Raw genomic sequence first — 19,862 nt, forward strand, 5'->3', positions numbered from 1 at the left:
CGCCTGGGTGGCTCAGTTGGTTAAGCGACTGCCTTCGGCTCAGGTCATGATCCTGGAGTCCCGGGATCGAGTCCCGCATCGGGCTCCCTGCTCGGCAGGGAGTCTGCTTCTCCCTCTGACCCTCCTCCCTCTCATGCTCTCTGTCTCTCATTCTCTCTCTCAAAATAAATAAATAAAAAAAATCTTTAAAAAAAAAAAATAAACAAGTAGAACTACATCAAACTAAAAAGCTTCTGCACAGCAAAAGAAATGATCAACGAAATGTAAAGATGATCTACAGAATGGGAAAAAATATTTTCAAACCATGTATCTAATAAAATATATGATTAACATCCAAAATACATAAAGAACACATACAACTCAAAAGCAAAATCAACAAATAAACAAGAACAAACAAACAAACAAAATCCCCCGAATAAGCCAATTAAAAACGGGCAATGAATCTGAATAAGCATTTTCCAAAGAACATATATAATTGAACCACAGGTACGTGAAAAGATGCCCAACATCACTAATCATTAAGGGACTGCAAATCAAAACCATAGTGAAATATCACCTCACACCTGGTAGGATGGCTTATCAACAAAAGACAAGAGATAAGAAATGCTGACAAGGGGGTGGGGAAAGGGAACCCTTGGGCACTGCTGGGATTATAAATTGGTATATCCATTATGGAAAAACAGTATGGAGGCTCCTCAAATAAATGAAAAATAGAACTACCATATGATGCAGAAATTTCATTTCTGAGAATATATCTAAAGGAAATGAAAACACTATGTCGAAGAGATATTCTGCACCTCTATGTTCACACCAGCATTATTCACAATAGTCAAGATATGGAAATAACCTAAGTGTTCATCAACAGATGAATGAATAAAGAAGTTGGACACACACACACGAATATTATCCAGCCATAAAAAAGGAGGAAATCCTGCCATTTGCAACAACATGGATGGACCTTGAGGGCATTATGCTAAGTGAAATGTCAGACAGAGAGACAAATACCATATGATGTCACTTATATGTGGAGTCTCAAAAAAAAAAAAAACAAAAAAAAACAAAAGCAAACTTATAAACATAATAAAAATAGAGAAAGAAAGAAAAAGAAAGTGAAATTTAGTAACATTAAAAAAAAAAGAAAGAAAGAAAAGTGGAGCCTGGGTGGCTCAGTTGGTTAAGCAACTGCCTTTGGCTCAGGTCATGATCCTGGAGTCCTGAGATCGAGTCCCACATCAGGCTCCCTGCTCAGTGAGGAGTCTGCTTCTCCCTCTGACCCTCCCCCCCATGCTCTCTCTCTCTCTCATTCTCTCTCTCTCAAATAAAAATAAATAAAATCTTTTTTAAAAAAAGAAAGAAAAGAAACTGAACAAATAAAATTATCTAGTATTATTTTCAGTGTCCAACCATGAAAAAATAAAACAAATAATAGAAAAAAAAAGAGATCAGGTTTGTGGTTACCTGAGGCTGGGTGGGGAGTGGGGAAATTGGATAAGGTGGTCAAAAGGCACAAACTTCCAATTATAAGATACAGAAGTACTGGGAATGTACTGGAGAACACAATGACTATAGTTAACACTACTTACTGTATGATAGATCTGAATGTTGTTAAGAAAGTGGGTTCTAAGAGTTCTCATCACAACTAAAAAATGAGGAAGCTTCTTTTTTTTTGTCCTTTTTTTGGGGTAGCTATATGAGATAATGGATATTAACTAAGCTTACGGTGGTAATCATTTCACTCTACTTGTAAGTCAAATCATTTTGCTGTGCATCTTAAATTTGTGCCGTGCTGTCTGTCACTTACATCTCAACAAAAGTGGAGGAGAAAAAGATCAAAATCTAACTTACATTTACAAAGAGCATATGATTTAATGAGGAATTAAGCTCCCTTGTCTGTCTTCTTCACTGCTTCCATTTAGAAGATCATGTTTTAACTCCCTCCCAATGGACTTGAGCCTCATTCCTCTTCAGCTGCTCCCACTGAACACCCAGCTACCATAACTGGGCTCCTCATTGATGCTTGGTATCAGCAGAAAGTTGTTCACCCCAGTAATTTCTCTCTTCCTGCACCCACCTCAACAGTAGGAAGGAAATGCTCTGTATTAATAAGTCAAGCTGCTGATATATCAGATTATCTGTCACTTTAAACTCTGACCACAAGACTCACAATGTTAACATGAAAAGTGAAAACCCTACCTGAAATAGTCATTCCTTTAATTCTCTCTCTTGTGACAAGCCAAAGAAATATCCAGCTCAAATAAAGCATTGTTCTCCCTGGGTCCTGTCATCACTTCAGTGAATTTGCTCTGTTGACAGGCTGCGGTACGTTGTGTTTCAGAGCTCCTCCCTGAGAATCGTCTTCATTTCTGGAAGTCAAGAAATGAGAAATGAAGAAATTAGAACCAGTGATCAAAATATAAGTCACACAGGAAGCTTTGAAAGGGGCGGGTCCTACCCAAATGCACCTTCCCATGCCCACAATGGTATGTGTCATTTCTTCTACATCTATGGGAGGGAGAGTGTCTCAAGCTCATGGTAACCACTTGGACCTCTGCACTATACCGTGTGTTCTTTTGGTGCCATTTCTTCAAGGAATTCTTCTTTTTCTTCTTTTTTTCCTCTTAATGTTATCACCTAGCATGTATATTTCCATGAGTGATTTGGAAAAAGTTAAATGAAACTCTTCCTGAAAAGGTGACCCGAGTTGATTAAAAATGTCAGGATCACCACAGTTCCGGAACCCTATGCCATAGTTCATACGTATAAAATTTGAGAATGTCCACATGTCTGTTTTATTTACTTTATTATTTGTATGAACTATTAGAGAATAGACTCTCTGTTCCGCAAATAAGAAAGGAAAAGTTGTCTTTTTGGACAACTGGATAGCAATACTACTGTATTACTCTGTGTATCACTCTTGGGGTTGGTTGTAGGAATAAGGAACTTTATCTAAAAATCTGCCCTAAAACACTCCAATACTGTCTTAGGCTCTTTAAAGTGAAGGGGGGCTGGGGATGGGGGACAAAACAATCCTCTGAAATAGAAAAGGTGAGGGAGCAAGATCACCTGAAGAGAGAGAACGAGAATCTGGCCTGTGTTCGTGGCACTTTTGTCTCCCTTATTGATAGGGTGGCCATTGGAATTTTCAAACCATTTGTAAGAAATGAGTGATAAGGATACTGCGTGGGTGTCTTAGTCCATTTGGGCTGGTATACCAGAATACCACATGGTGGGTGGTTTATGCACATTGGAAATTTATTGTTCACAGTTCTGGAGGCTGGGAAGTCCAAGATCAAGTCACCAGCATGGTGGTATTCTGCTGAAGGCCCTCTATCTAGTGCATGGTGCCTTTTCACTATGTCCTCATGTGGTAAAAGTCGCTAGAGATCTCTCTGGAGTCTCTTTTATAAAAACACAAATCCTATTCATGAAGGCTCTACCCTTATGACCTAAGCAACTTCCAAAGACCCCACCTCCTAATACCATCATTAGTGGTATCATCTTTAAAGGTTAGAATTTCAACATATGAATTTGGAAAGTCCAGAATAGTGTTAATATTTGGTTATTGATTAATGTTGTCTTGAGCAGAAAATAAAAGTAATTTTGCTATATGACTGTTTAATCTGTCCTTTTAGAGTCCTGAACTATTATCACTAACATAAAAAGTACTCGATATTACTCTGTGTATTACTTTTGGGGTTATGGGAATGAGAAGACTTACCCCTGAACTTTGCCTAAAAATTCCCCCTAAAACACTCCCATGCTCTCTCAGACTCTTTAAAGTTGGGGGAGCGTGGGACAAAATAAACAGTATGATCCCTGTCCTCAAACATCTGTCACAATATGAAGAACTTTGTGAAATAAAAAATTATTCTGACACTGATTGAAATAGTCAGAAAGACTTTTATTCAAGACTATGGCAATAGGGGAGAGAAATCAAGCTCAACTCAGAAGACAATAAGAACAGGGGAGGATATAGCCAAGGAGCAAGGTGAGGGGGTTCAGGGGCTGGAAAGTTACTAAGGAAACATCAAAGTAGAGGAATTCTTACTAAACTGACCTAACAGAGCTCTTGCTCAAGGTGAGTCAAGGACTTAGATATTGAGGGTAGGAGGATGACTTAACAGGGCTCTTTGCTAAGACTGGGCTAGTAAGACCAGACATACAACTGGGGAGGGGTTTGAGGCCTAGTGGAGAAGAGGTCTCAGAGAAGCCTGACTAAAATTTGGTCAGGAAGAGAGTCTTTGTCAACACAAACATGCAAATAAGCAATTACAGGAGGATGCAAGAAAAAGAGAAGGAAAGAAAAGAAAGGGGAAAAAAGGAAGAAAAGTTACATGAAATGTCACTTGGCCCTTTAAAAACCTTCCCACAATACCCATGTTCTTTAGGAAGCCCACAGAATCAATCTCTCTCTCTTTCCACATCTAACCAGCCAAGCAAGTTCCTCTCCTCACCCTCCCTGCCTTCCCTGGCCCTTCCTGTGACCCCCTGCCTCCACTGCCAACCTTCCCAGAATCTTTCTTTCCAGGAATCTTCATTTTTTTCTCATAAATACATACTGGGGTTTCCTCATCTTATAAAATTCTTCATTTCCGACCAGTTTCCAACACACACACACACACACCCCATATCTCTAACATCTTCAGATGCAGGAAGGAGAAATTTTATTATCTATAATTTTTTATTAATAAATAATGTTTCTCTTAATTTAAAAAAATGTTTTAAAAGATTTTATTTATTTATTTGCCAGAGAGAGAGAGAGCACAAGCAGGGGGGTGGCAAGCAGAGGGAGAAGTAGGCTCCCCGCTGAGCAGGGAGCCTGACTCGGGGCTCGATCCCAGGACCCTGGGATCATGACCTGAGCTGAAGGCAGATGCTTAACGACTGAGCCACCCAGGCGCCCCAAGTAATGTTTCTCTAACAGAAGCATTGAACTTGAGGTGTCTTTGGGGCCCCAGTTGGAGCACTACAAAGGCAGCCGGGTGACTCAGAAAGGCTTCTGGGGGTCAACGGCATGGAGAAGAGTTCAAGCTAGGAGCATCTGTAAGCTGCAAGGAAAGGGCAGACAGATTTCCTTGAAGAATACCAGCCCGGAGAGGTTAGGTCAGGGCCAAGGCTGAAATGAAAAAGAATAAACCCAAAAGGAAGAAAAGAAACAGAACACGGAGACCATCCTGATACTAAGCACAGAGAAAGTCTGGAGGCAAAAATGGGATGTCAGCATCAGAAGCTATAGAGTTGGCATGAAAAGGACTGAGAAGTGTCCTCTAGGTTTGGCTCCAATAGATCAGATCAGCTTGTGTGGGGTGCCGGGGGTTAGCTGACAGGGAGCAGCACAAGAAAAGGAAGTAACGGAAGGAATGTGAGGGGTGGGGACAAGCCCCGTAGTCCACAGGCTACACCGTGCAGGGAAGCCAGAGTTTGAGCATTTGTTGACAAAGGCAGAGCTTAGACACCATTCAGCTGTGAGGGGAATGAGTGAGCAGGTTGGCAGGTCAAGTACAAGTGAGAGTGAGGAAGTAGGAAGAGGTAGAATCCCTAAAACCATGGAGAGATCAGGCTTGGACAGGAGGCTGCAGAGCCATGCAGGGTGGGAAGGTCTATCCAGACCAGTTTACCCAGCTGGGGATCAGAGTACTGGTGGCTGACCTGTTGAGAGGAGAGCACGCTCAGGGGAGGAGAGGCTTCATGAGATGGTGGAGCACCTTGAAGAGAGCCATGCACGGGGACTAGAGTCACTGCACTGTTTATCCCCATTGGTGACAACGGGTGGCTCTTCTTACAAGGACTATGGTCGAGGAACAAGACAGGATCAGCAACTGCCTTTTGAGATGTGGTCTCCCCTTCACCTTTCTTTCCTTTCCCTCAAAGAATAATCTCCCCATCTCCAACCTCTAGAAGTATCTTCCTAAAAAGCAAACCTGAGCATGCCATTTCCATGCTGCAGACTTTATCAGCTGCACCGCACATGAGATAAAGAACCCATTCCTAGGGGGCCCCTGGGTGGCTCAGTAGGTTAAGCATCTGCCTTCAGCTCAGGTCATTATCTCAGGGTCCTGGGATCGAGTCCCATGTTGGGCTTCATGCTCAGTGGGGAGTCTGAGGATTCTGTCTCTCCCTCTTCCTCTGCCCGTCCCCCTGCCCACTCATGCACACTCTCTCACTCTCTCTGTCTCCCTCTCTCTAAAATAAAGAAATAAATCTTTAAAAAAATCCATTCCAGCCACCATTTGCAAAACACTGTGGGCTTTGATTTGGCTCTCTTGTGTCTTGTGTCGCATTTCTTCTCCAGAGAGACCTTGTCTGGCCATTGATATAATGAAGCCCATCCCTCCCTCCTCACTACTGCACCAGCCAGCAACCATCTTGTTACTCATCTTATATGACTGTGTCTTAGCTCACATTATGGTCTCCAAATATGTTGTTTTAAAAACTTATGCCCTGGGACGCCTGGGTGGCTCAGTCGTTAAGCGTCTGCCTTCGGCTCAGGTCATGATCCCAGGGTCCTGAATTCGAGTCCCACATCAGGCTCCTTGCTCAGTGAGGAGCCTGCTTCTCCCTCTCCCTCTGCTGCTCCCCCTGCTTGTGCTCTCTCTCTCTCTGACAAATAAATAAAAATCTTAAAAAAAAAAAAAAAAACTTATGCCCCTACAAGAATTGAAATTCCATGCCAGTAGGAGCTAGGTCTGTCTTTTCCAGCCTGCATGCTCTCTCCAGGAATAGTACCAGGCTAACAAGAGGGCCTCAGTAACTCCTTGTTCATAATTTACCCACACCGCAGTATCATTGTTATCTTGTATGCTGTGTTCTCCCACTAGACTGGGAGCTCAAGAGCAGGGATCTTGTTTCAGAAATCTTAGCTCCAAATCCCAGGACAAAGCTTTATGTATGAGTCACAATCAGTTCTGTTGTCCAGATAAATGCAAAACACTTCAGGAGGAGTCAGGACAAATGCATATCAATCTAGGTTTGACCATTAATTTGTTGTGTGACTCCAGTTAAGACACTTAACCTCTCTCTGTACTTCAGTTTTCTTATCTGCAAAATGAATTATTTGGGCTGTATCAGATTCCCTACCTCAGAGCTAGGGAATCTGAAGTTCTGGGGTTTAAACTAGGAAATGTGTATTTTTTTTTTAAAGCTCCTTGGCTTGGGAACCGTGAGAACATGATTGCTAAAATCATCTCAGCTCTAACATTTTGTGATTCCATGTTTGAATGTCGAAGCCTATAGCTAATTGGTTACCATATCCAGCAGCCTCCAAACCTCACGAATGTCCAACCCAACCTTGAGCCACCAGAAGCTCTCTCCATGATGTACTCATCTGCTGGCTTACGACCTCAGGCTGCCTGGAGCTGTTTCCAGACTATAGCTCTGTCTCTGCGACATCGTTTCTCAAATTTTCTTGATTACAGTAGTGACCTGGAACACTGATTAAAAATGCAGAATTCTGGGCTCTCCAAATCATATTAAATCAGATTCCTGAGGAGAACATTGGCATCTACATCATAAACAAGCGTCAGGGCAATCACATCCTTGGGAAGCCCCATTCAGGGACAAGAATAGACCCTGGAGAGGTGGGTCCGTGCTGAGTTACAACAGCTGTTGTCAGTACTGTTGGCAACTGAACAACACAAGGACAAGCCTATTCTGGAAACCCCATTTAAGTGGGATAACACACTGTGTGACTTGTTTGTCAACATCTACCTTTTTAGGACTATTTAACATCTAGGTGATGACTCGCATTCTACCATTACCAAAACGCTTTCAGAATCATAAGGAATCACACAAGATGCAGAGTATATGGTTTATTGAGCAAGGGCAACTTAATCCAAAACAGTCTGTAGAGTCTCTGTTGAGGGGAGTTAAAACCATGGGCAGGTGTCACTGAACATAGTGCACTGCTCTCATTTATTTTCTGGTCACACATGGGAAGATGATTATCTTTCTTATTGTACTAATGGGCAACCAAAGCTCACATTGCTTGAAATAGTGGACCCCACTATTAATGATAATCACACACCTGGTAAGTATAAAAAGAATTCATGTCCAGATGTAGAGGGCCTCCAACCTCTGATTTTCTCATCACCACATTTTACCCCCTCACAGAAGGAGATGAGAGCCCAACAGGGCAACTTCAAGTACTTGAAGGGTCTCTCCAAAACATTTTCATACCTGCTTTTTGAGAGCCACAATTCTTTTGTCAGAGGTTGATGATTCCCTGCCTCCACTGGTCAAAGCTAGACCTTCAACTATCTTTGGTTAAGAGTGAACTAAAATTTTTGCTGACCAAGGTTTTGATGGTATAAGGCAAAAGAGAGGAAAATGCTGGAGAAGGCAGGTGTCAACAGAGCTTTAGGAATGGAAATCTTACTGTCAAAGACAAACTGCTTTAGGGACACCTGGGTGACTCAGTCGGTTAAGCATCTACCTTCAGCTCAGGTCATGATTCTGGGTGCTGGGATTGGGCCCAGAGTTGGGCTTCCTGCTCATTGGGGAGGTCTGCTTCTCCCTCTGCCCCTCCCACCACCCCGCTCATGCTCTCTCTCTCTCTCTCAACTAAATAAATAAAATCTTAAAAAAAAAACTACTTTATAATTGCCCACAGGATCAGCAGTGATTACACAGAGAACACAGGTGCATATAGAGATTTGGTCTACTGTAATAGTGACTGTTTAATTCAACTAATATTGTTATGATTTTCACATGATCCATGTTAGCTTTATACCCTATTATCTGAGAATTACAGAAAATCCAGTGTGTAGTGACTGCTGTCAATCACTTGATCTTATGGTCACATCAAGATGAACATTAGAATTTGGCAAACATCTAGAGTCTCTCTACTCTTAGCCAATATCCACAAAATGCTCAAATCACTATATGTCAGTTTTTTGATAACTATCATGTTTTTATAAAGTGAAGACTGTATAGCTAGGGAGATATAAATTTTCTTAGATAGCACATCTGTTATTTAAAAATTTCATGAGGGGCGCCTGGGTGGCTCAGTTGGTTAAATGTCTGCCTTCGGCTCAGGTCATGATCCCAGGGTCCTGGGATCGAGCCCCACATCAAGATCCCTGCTCAGTGGGGAGCCTGCTTCTCCATCTCCCTCTGCCTGCCACTCTCCCTGCTTGTGCTCTCTATCAAGTAATTAAATAAATTCTTTTAAAAAATCTTAAAAAAAAGCTTTAAAAAATTTCATGAACAGGAATTTCTAAATTCACTTTGAAAATTATTTAAGCTCTTTTCTCAACTTATATTTTCTGGTTAGGAAATCTAGCGAAAATAATTCTTACATTTATTTCCTGTTCTTAAGACATAAAAAAAAGAGGAAGGAACTTTGAGTCCTTATTTCAGTAACTGCCAGCTTTTGTATCTGAAGAACATGTCAAAATACCGATTTTCAGAGTTCTACTATATATCTCTTCCTAGCCAGAGAAATACCTGGAGAAGACACAACAGCCATTTAACTCACACATGTTTGGAAATGATGAGTTATATCTGGAGAAAAGAAGAAAACATTTGTTATTTTGCAAATGACCATTGTCTTTGCCAAATCTTTGGCATACAGAGAAAAATCAAATGAACTACCTGTTATCAATAGAAGGAAATGTCCTGAAGATGAAGCATCTAAAACTCTTCTCTGACCAACCACCTCAACTAGATAAGATTTGTGGTTAGGTTTAGTTGAAAGAATGAGTAAGCCTGTTTCCTTTACAGGAATTTCCTGTAAAGAATATTAGCACTCAATTTCTCAACTTTGTTTTTTTTTCTTTTTTGTCTTGTCAAACTAACCTCTGAAAGTGCAACCCTTAAGATATAAGCTTAAGCCTTTCTGATGACTAACTAATTCTGGAAGAGGAAAAAATCTCTCTCCCACACTGTTTATATAAAGCAATAATTTATTGACAAAGAGGGAAATAAGTTTAAAGTCTAAATTCACCAAGGTTTTGGGGTACCTATTTATTAAAAGAGAAAGCTTCAAAATATAACATATAATTAAGAGCACCACTGTCCCTTTGATAGAACAACTGAAATCACTTAATAAGGATCCTGAGACCACACTAGTCCAAAAGAGCGCTGGCCCAGAAAGCATACTGTTAAGCCTTGATATCACCTTCCCTCAAGAGTCTTATATTCTGGCAAGGATAGGGCTGATTCATCTGAGCACGTTAGAGCTCCACGACTTTCTCTACACGTAACTAGAGGAGAACATAAAACACAGGTGAAGACTAAGTCTTGCACTTTGAGATGAAGGCAAAATAAGTGTTTACCTGAGGTGAGGGTAGAATGGTAGAAAAAGGAATTAGCCATTACAGCCAGAAATAAACCCCCAAAGGTATCAGCCACTGATCATAAATCTGCCTGGGATTCCAAGAGGATGTGACTGCTTTTTTCATACCTATTCCAAGAGAGGTCATAAGAAGCAGATAAAAGGATATTCCAGGCATGAAAAGCCCCAGGCTCACAGTGGCCTGTGGGAGCTGCACAGTGACAAGAAGAAAGGCAGCAGACCTGGGGGCTGGGGAGAGACATGGGTAGGATGGAAGGAGAAGTTTAAGCATAAGGTGTTGTTTATGGTAGGTATTCAATAACTGTTAAACTGGATTCGAGTGAATTAGAGTGTGGAAGCAGTGCTTCTGAAGTTTCAGAGATCCTAATGCAGACCTTGGTAATGAATTTGAACACATTATTTCATAGGGTTTGAATAGGTTTGCCGGAGATGGGATATCCTGGTACAGGCATTGCAAGGATAGTCTCCCAAAATGGCTGCCATCAATTCCTCTGCCACATCATGTGCATTTTGCTTTACATGTCCAGAAGTAGAGTCTATTTTCCCTGTCCTTGAATCTGGGTTGACTTTGTGACTTGCTTGGACCAATAGAATGCAAGGGAAGTGACAATGTGCCAGCTCTGAACCCAGTCTTTGAAAGATCTTCAGCTTCTACTTCCTCTCTTTTGGAAGCCAGGCACAATACAAGAATTCCGAATATCTTAAAATCATTTGCAGTAAGGAAGCCCAAGCTAGCCAGGTTGTAAAAACATAAGGAAGGAGGGAGGGAGAGACAGAGAGAGAGAGAGAGAGAGAGATGTCTGGGCAGACTCCGGTTGCTCCAACCATCCCAGCTTCAGATATGTGAGTGAAGAACATCCAGAATGTTCCAGTCCCAGCAGACACCACATGGAGCAATAAAACAGTCCAGCTGAGCCCAACCAGATTGCAGCATTGTGAGAAATAATAATAAAATCTTATGTTTAAGCAACTAAGTTTTAGTACAGTTTGTTAGACAGCAATAAATAACTGAAACATATATTACCATTGGATGAATGAATTCTATTTCACTTGGGGGTAAATTGCCAATGCAATTAAACAAGAAAAAGCAATTAGAGGCGTTGGAATTCCCCTCCAATTCCAATGCTTTTAATTGCTTATCTCTAATTAATTATGTCTAATTGCCCATCTCTTTTTGCAGATGATATGATTATATAGAGAAAAAAAAACAAAGAATCAATTAAATAATCACTACATGCACTAAGAACTTAATAAAGTGTAGTAGATGATAAAAACAAAAACAATTTAGAAGATGTAAGAAAGATACCATTTTAATAGCAAAATAGCATGAACTTAACATGAAATATCCAAAATCTTTAAGAGAAAAACTATCAAACTCTCCAGAAAGAATCAAATACAGATTTAAACAAGGAGAAAGACATTCTATGTTCTTGGTTAGGTAGACAAAACCTCAAAAAAAAAAAAAAATCAATCCTCCCTATGTTAACTTAAAAATTTTAATGTGAATCCAATAAATGCCATCAGGTTTTTCTTTGGAGTTAAGCATGCTAATTGCAAAATTCATTAGGAAAACAAAAGCATGTGAGAAATATCGGAAAATCACTGAAAAATAGGAGCTTTGGGGTGCAGCAAGGGACATAGCCACTACAAGATATTAAAATACATTTTTAAATCTCTATAATTAAAACAGTGTGGAATTATCTCATGAATAGAAAGTTGACCAATAGAAAAGACTAGATGGTCTAGGAATAGATCTGATGGGATATGAAAATTTAATGGAAGTTACATCAGTGGGTAAAAGATGATATTTTTAAAAAGTAATGTTGTGCTAGCTGGACTGCCATGTAGAAAATGTTTCATTGGATCCATTCCTTGCACTGCACACCAGAATAAATTCCAAATGAACTGAAGATTTAAATTTTAAAAAGTGAATATATACAAATATTGGAAGAATGGGTAAATTCCTCTATAATTAGGAAGTGGGTAAATACCAATAGCAAAGTAGAAATATAAGTGATAGATTGGGAACGCAAAATATTTGCAACTTGCATTGCCATGTCTTAATAGCTTATATGTAAAGATCTTCCAACAACAGAGATGAAAAAGATCATTATCTTTGCAGAAAAATTGGCAAAAACTAAGGTAAGTACTCTTTACATTGCTAATGGAAGTTCAAAAGGACAATCCATATGAAAAGGCAATATTAAGCCAAAGTCCATATGCATTATCCTCTGATGCAGAGATCCTACTTCTAGCAATCCATCCCCAAAATATTCTAGCAAAAATATGAGAAGATGTATGCATAAGACTATTCTTTACAACATAATCTAAGATTGCAAAAGACGGGAAATATTTGAGACTGGTTGAATAAACTGTGGTACAGCCACACAAATGGTGTGTCATGTATCTCTAAGAAAGAATGAGAAATAGCACCAAATGCGATTAGGCAATGATTTCTGGAATATGCTATGAAATGGGAAAACAAGGTGGAAAATTGTATATAATATGCTACCATTTTTCTGTAAGAAGTGAGGGGATTTAAATATGTATGTATCTTCATTTATATTAAAAATAGAAGGATATAGTGACATCATTTCTAGAAAGGTTTGCTTATATGGGAAGGAGGAAACAAGTAGCAGGGAGAGGAATAGAAGCTGGATTTTTCTGCATATACCTTATTTTATAAATTTGCACTAGAAGGCTGTTAACTATCTTGCATTATTATAAAACAAAGCAAAATTTTAAGGAGCAATCCCTAAAAATCAAAATCAAAGAAATTGAACTATTTATTGAGTTGACAAAACTACATCAAGAAGAATAATTTCAAATGACTCCAGAACACGAGAGCTTGACTTTATTATATTCTAATGGGATATTCTCAAGGTCTAAAATAGTACCCCCCCCAAAAAAAATCTTGAATTTTTTTTAATAAGCAAAATATAGATGTCTGTGTTAGTATTACAAATTATTCTGAGGCTACTAGGTTTCTTGTGGGATAAAGCAAATTAAGAATTCTGTTGGTCCTGGTGGGCCCAGGTACCCAGAAGCAATTGGCTTTTTCAGCCCTGGACAATTCCACAGTATGGGGCTTTCCCTCAACTTTGACTCCAGACTAGTTCAGGATCTGGCAGCTACATCAGGAGCTTCCTGATTCAGCAGATTTCTTCCTGTCTGTGGAGGATCAGCACCTTTGACAGCCCAGTTTTTTGTGTGACTTCAGAAGATATTCTTGGAAGATTAGTCTAGGGTCTGTTTCTTTCCCTCTCTGACAATTCTAGAACTGTTTCTCTTTAAACTAGCTACAGAGGATTATGTTCATTACATCTAAACCATGATCTATTTGGAGGTATTTTATTTTGTTAAATAAAATGACTATGTTGGGGTGCTTGGGTGGCTCAGTCGTTAAGCGTCTGCCTTCAGCTCAGGTCATGATGATGCCAGGGTCCAGGGATCGAGTCCTGCATCGGGCTCCCTGCTCGGCACTAACCCTCTCCCACTCCCCCTGCTTGTGTTCCCTCTCTCACTGTCTCTTTCTGTCAAATAAATAAATAAAATCTTTTAAAAAATAAATAAAATGAGTATGTGGAACCTCAACATAAAAATGGGTAAAAGCAGTGTTGTTCTAGTTGAGGTATCTGGAAGGAATGGGCAGTGGGGAGAAGACTAGACCCAGTTCCCATGTTCCCCTGCACTCCACCCCACTGCCCAGGATGGTCCCTAAGGCACCATGAGGAAACACTACATCAAAAACTAATGATGTAATGTATGGTGATTAACATAACATAATAAAATAAAAACAAAAAACAAAAAAAGCCCTAGGACTCCCAAAACACAATCTAGAAGTCTATTCTTAGCATGTTCACCATTAATTATTAAGCATGCACATCAAGTTGTATATCTTGATGTATAAATGGGTATAACATAAATCACATTCCCTGAGTGTGTATAAGCAACCACAAGATAGGCTGTAAAGAGATAAAATCTGGTCGTCACAAGCCTCACACAGAAATATAGACATTGGTCTCGGAGCCCCCAGCCTGGACTGTGGTCATTACCAGTGGAGCATGCAGAAAGGACCGTGTGCCCTGCCCACAGCACACACACACACACACACCGTTTCCTGTTAGATCTATGGCTTGCTCACTCTTTGAAGAGCCCTCCATTACTCCTGAGCCCACCTCTCAGAGTAGCTTCTGCTCAGAAAGATGGCTTCCCTCAGATGCTGGGTCTCCTCCCTCAGAGCTGCACTTCAGTTATTTCCTCCTTGAATTTAAAGCTATGATTCGACTTGGCCTTGGGCACTGGTTTTGCCATTGTCCCTGCTTTAGACAAGTATGTTGATAGCTGCAGGGAAGCTACTCCTCTCTGCACCTCGCTGACTGTCCTGGCCTCCCTACCCCTCGCTGACCATCCTGGTCAACCATCAGCATCAACATAGTGGGAGCTCGTAGTACCCGTCAGAGGTCTAACTCCCTGTATCTTGGCAGATGCCACAGCGGATATTTTCATCCTGTGCAGGATTTGAGTGCTATTTCCACCCCCCTCTATCCTTACCCTAGTAGCCAAGAAGAAAGGCTGAAGATCCTTCGAACTCTTTTGTCCTCCTCTGAGCTAGTCCTAAATAGCCATGCTTCCTCTTTGCAGGCTCTGCCCTAGACCCCCCTAGTATAAGGTGCCTGACCCAGGAAAGTGCCTGCACCCTCCAGAAACTAATCTCAAGACTTGCCGTCCAACAGGCAACTCCAAAGAGAAGAGATGACACACCTCTCTGCCCCCAGCTATCATGCCAGCTAGTTGTGTGACCTGGGCCAAGCCCCTGGACTTAGCACATTTCAGGCTCCTGGGTTTGGGCTATGTGGCTAATAAGCTCTCTCTTTGCTCTAAGAGAATATAACTTTATTTTAATAAATGTTTCCAGTACATAATAGACATACATGGAGTATTTATACATCTTAGAGAGCTGGCTGTTCACGGATTCTCTGAAATGGCCCCCACAGTTTAAGGACACCTGAATCCACAGAAGAGAATGCCGTTATTCTATCAATAGTAATTATTTACTGGTCCTAGTTGGAACTGTTTGCACTCAAACTTAAAAATATGCCCATGAATTAACTGGCATGTGAAGAGCTAATACTTGGGCTGTGTACTGAGTGGCTTTGTGGCTTTGTAGAAGGGAATTCTCCTTTTGCTGCTGGATGGAAGGTACAACAAAGAAGATAGGTACAAAGTAATGTGACATTAAAAAAAGCAGAAGAAGATAGATGCAGAAGTCCATTTTGAATGACCCGTATCTTATTGAAACAGGTAGGAATCTATGTTGAGAATGAGAAAGTAGAATCTTCATGTAAGTGAAAAAGGCATCAAGAGGCATTTCAAATTAAGAGCACTAGACCAATGGTTTATTCATATCTTGTAAGGCATACATTTAATATATGTATTTAACATACTTAATGCAAAATACACTTAATGTATTTTATAGCACACACAATAAGAGAGAAAAGCAAAATCCGTCTATGTATTAGAGACTCTGATGATAGCAATACAATTTCTCTAGACCATATATTTTCACGCATAAAACATTAATTTAGTAATAAATTCTTTTACTTTTTAAGCCACCCAACTAGCACACAAAATTTTAAGCTCTACAAAAGTAAATCACTTTCTCAGACCAAAGATCTAATAAAATCTCAATTTTTTAATTTTCAGCAATATCTACTACAGCTGTTTTTAACAGTTTCTGCTTTAAACCTTTCTGGAACATTCACCTTGCACCCCATATATTCTAACCAGGCTTCCAGATTTAACCCAACTCTTTCTTTCTGTGTAAGGCGGATATTTGTCAGTCACTCAGTGATTTCCATGGACAGCCATGACTGCCGAGGCCAGCAAGAAAGCCTACAGTGCTGAACTCACCTTAGAGTGAGAGACACATGTCTTCCAATGCCAAAAGTTTCACATGTCTAATGGAGAAATACCTTTTGTGCTATTGATATGCTTCTCCCATATGCTTTTCCCTATATACAAATGTCCTCAAGTCAAAACTGCCTTCCTTCCAGGTCTCTCTCCTTTTCCTGCTCTCTGCCTTCCATTTTAGTTCACTGCTAAATAACTCATCTAACAATTAATAGTAACAATTAATAGTAAAGTAGTAATAGTCACACATATACTATTAAGTCTGTGCCAAGAACTGTTCTAAGTACTTTATTTATATTTATTCATTTAGTTCCCCTGTGAAGTGGGTACAATTACTATAAATTCTAAATTTATAGATGAGGAAATGGAGGCGCAGATTGGTTCAAAAGGCTCCAGGGGTCACCGAAGTAAGTAGCAAGCCCAGGATTCAAACTCAAGTGTCTTGACTGTATGGCTCATGCTCAAACACCATGCCATGCTGCCTCCACCTTGAAGGCATTTTAAATATGTCATTTTTTTTTTTACAAATCAAGCCAGTAACGATCATATTTTGCTGTGGCTAATGGATAATAGTGACTAATGGCTAATATGGATGATATGATCTGGCACCTGTCCTATCTATAAACATTCCTGTTAAATCAACAAATGTTTTAGACCATTTCTGAAAAACCCAGAGAATTATCTTAATTCAAATGTGTGCCTCTCATGAAAGATAAAACAGTTTGGGGAAGTTCCCTCCAAATAGGCCCAATTAAGCAAGCCCTGTGCAGTGCTTTAGGGGGGTCCTGATAACTGTGGGTCTGCAGCTGTGGCCGGACACATTAAACGTGTCCTGAGGCTGAGGTCCTGTCACACCTCAGTCCCCGATGCACACAGCCCCACCAGCTCTCCACCACATCCCAGGCACTATCCATGGTGCTTAGAGGTAGGCTGCACTGTGGGAGAGTGAAGACACCGTTCCTGCTATTATGTCACCTACTGGATCATAGAAAATGCCACTTCATGAACTTACAATCCTTTAATTCAATCATTAGCATTAAAAATGTAAAGATGGGGCGCCTGGGTGGCTCAGTTGGTTAAGCGACTGCCTTCGGCTCAGGTCATGATCCTGGAGTCCCGGGATCGAGTCCCGCATCGGGCTCCCTGCTTGGCGGGGAGTCTGCTTCTCCCTCTGACCCTCCTCCCTCTCATGCTCTCTGTCTCTCATTCTCTCTGTCTCAAATAAAATAAATAAAATCTTTAAAAAAAATGTAAAGATGTGCCCTTTTTATAAGGCATATCAGCCTCACAGTTGCTGAACATGGATTGAGAATGAGCACCTATAGCCAGTTATTGAGGAGGGAGAAACAGGAGATGCAGTTCTTTGGAATCCCAGGTTCCTCTGGGAGCACATGACCACGGCTCAGTGTTCAGTCTTATCCCTGGCAACATAATGACGACTGTCATCTTCAAGCTGTAAGTAGGATTTTCAGAGAGGTAAATATTTTTAATAGTGCCCTTTGTTAAAAACAGGCTCATCCACTCCAGGCCCATAGTGCCAAGAGTTCTTTCTTATGTTCAGCTTTCCTAAAGGTCAGGACTGTGAAAGAACAGGTAAGACTTCAGATTCAGCTCCGCATGGCTTGACCATTTTTGCAGGCATCAGATAAAGAAGATTTTTCCAGAACCTTGAGTTATATGACGGAGGTTTATCAGCATTCCATTTCAGAACTCTGTGAGATTTCAAAAGCTGTAGTGATTGGGGGAAGAATGTGAAGTCACTGACAGGTGTAAATTCAATTAAGATGATTTTAATTTTCCTTTCTACCAGCGCTTCATGGAGTCCACTTTCAAGTTCGTACCTGACTTCATTAGACATGTAGCTTTTACTTAGGACGATGATCAGTCTTCGACTTTTTTCTATCAATGAGTGGATTTCATCAACAACAGCTAAAAATGCAAGATGTGGCATAATAATTAAAGAGAACTAATTAAAAATTAAAGAGGGAAGACAGGAGATGAAGGTCTACTTTTGTATTACTTAACTCTACTTCACTAATAATTTTTCTCAAGACAAACCACTTTTTCTCAACTTTATACACCTGTTAAAAACAATCATCTAAGTGACAGCAATAATGAACACTTGGCCCTTACTCTGTGCCAAACCTTCTTCTGGATGTTTTATGTATATCAACTCATTAAAGCATCACAGTGACCCTATGAAGAAAGTATCGTTATCACCAACATTTTACAGATGAGGAAGCCGAAGTACAGAGTGGTTAAGTAACTCGCCCAGAGTCACACAGCCAGTAAATGGCAGCATCAGAACCAGGACCTAAGCGGTCTGCTTCCAGAGTCCCGTGATGCTATCTTGCCTCTCCGTAGGCAGGGAGGAGCACGCTGAAATCCGAATTTAAAGATAAAAATGTATATATCCCACCATGATTCCAGACCAGAAGTTGACAAACTTTCTGTAAAGGGCCAGAGAGTGACGATTTCCGGCGTTGTGTTACCCATCTCTGCTATTTAGCTCAAAGGCAAATGCAGACAATACACAAACTAAACAGCGCATCGCTGTGTTTCAACAAGGCTGATAGCCTGGAATTGACCCATGGGTTGGCAATTTCTGGTCTAGACCTCTACCCCTTCTCCAATAGAGGTTTTGATCCCAACTATTTACAATTAAATATACAAACAGTCTTTCTTTTCATTTGAGAACTAAGAAGAAATCTATTTTATTAATTATTATTTGTTTATGAAAAAGTAGTATTATTTTCTCCTTCTAGCTGGTCGTATTTTCCCTTTCTCATTTATAATCTAGGAGGGGGAAAAAACACAGCTATTCCTTATTTACTGCTATGTCTTCAGTGCCCAGCTCAGAATTCGGCCCGAGGATGGCACTCAGTATATGTTGGCTGAGGGAATGATGGTGGCAATAGAAACACTTATATTGCATCCTTGGTAATGCATCAGCACCCAGATTATTCTGACACCAGATTTCAAATACTTGTGCTGGAAAATTTCAGAGAAAATATGGGCGTGTTACTAAATTTCTTGGCTTTGAACTGGAATTTGCTTCAATATATGTTTTACGGTCATTTGTATTCAGATACTAATAAAAAACTAAATTGCATCACTAAAATCCGACACAAATCACCAATCTCCCTTTATTTATCCTTTTCCAACTCTCCTATCCTCTACTGTAATTTTCACACCAGTGTCAACCCAATAAAGAACAAGTATTTTCCGGTAAGAGTGCACTGTGTTTATAGTCCAGAGGATCACGTATTAAATTAGGAACCAATCCTGCTGCACAAAATATTACCAAGAAGGGTGTTCTTACTGCGGGGCATTTCTAAATAAATGTCTCAGGACAATGCGGATTCTGGGTCTGGTTCTGAAAGTGGAACGCCCTCTCCCCAAAGGTTCAGAGAACTAGGAAGGGCAATGAAGAGTCTGGGCCCCAAGGAGGCCACTCTCAGAAGCAGTGTAGTTGGCTTGTTTTCTCACTATTGATTATATTGATTTAGCTGGTTATTTCTGGTTTGGAGGATCATGTTCATTTGTTTGTTTTTAAGCAAAACAGGATTGCCTTTTGCAAGGCTACACTATTCAGCTTTTAAAAAGAAAATCTTTCTACTAGTTTTCTATCTGGTATTCCAGATAGAAATTTCTT

General features: G+C 40.3%; 2 protein-coding genes across 7 annotated transcripts in view; both read right to left on the minus strand.

Moving 5' to 3' along the window:
* Window positions 1–2,448, minus strand: part of IL18RAP (interleukin 18 receptor accessory protein) — a 26,169-nt gene extending 23,721 nt beyond the window's left edge. The window contains exon 1 of the mRNA XM_006737411.3: window positions 2,194–2,448. Coding sequence (XP_006737474.2) covers window positions 2,194–2,263 — 70 coding nt within the window. The 5' untranslated portion in view covers window positions 2,264–2,448. The remainder of the gene's footprint in view (window positions 1–2,193) is intronic.
* Window positions 2,449–15,664: 13,216 nt separating this feature from the next.
* Window positions 15,665–19,862, minus strand: part of IL18R1 (interleukin 18 receptor 1) — a 37,291-nt gene continuing 33,093 nt past the window's right edge. For 5 of the 6 annotated variants that reach the window (XM_031032489.2, XM_006737407.3, XM_081833338.1 and 2 more), the window contains one exon: window positions 15,665–18,136. In XM_031032489.2, coding sequence (XP_030888349.1) covers window positions 17,781–18,136 — 356 coding nt within the window. In that variant the 3' untranslated portion in view covers window positions 15,665–17,780. The remainder of the gene's footprint in view (window positions 18,137–19,862) is intronic. The other variant, XM_081833337.1, reaches the window with a different exon arrangement.

This window comes from Leptonychotes weddellii, chromosome 10 (genome assembly GCF_054177405.1).
Source record: "Leptonychotes weddellii isolate Sample4059 chromosome 10, ASM5417740v2, whole genome shotgun sequence".
Lineage (NCBI taxonomy): Eukaryota > Metazoa > Chordata > Mammalia > Carnivora > Phocidae > Leptonychotes > Leptonychotes weddellii.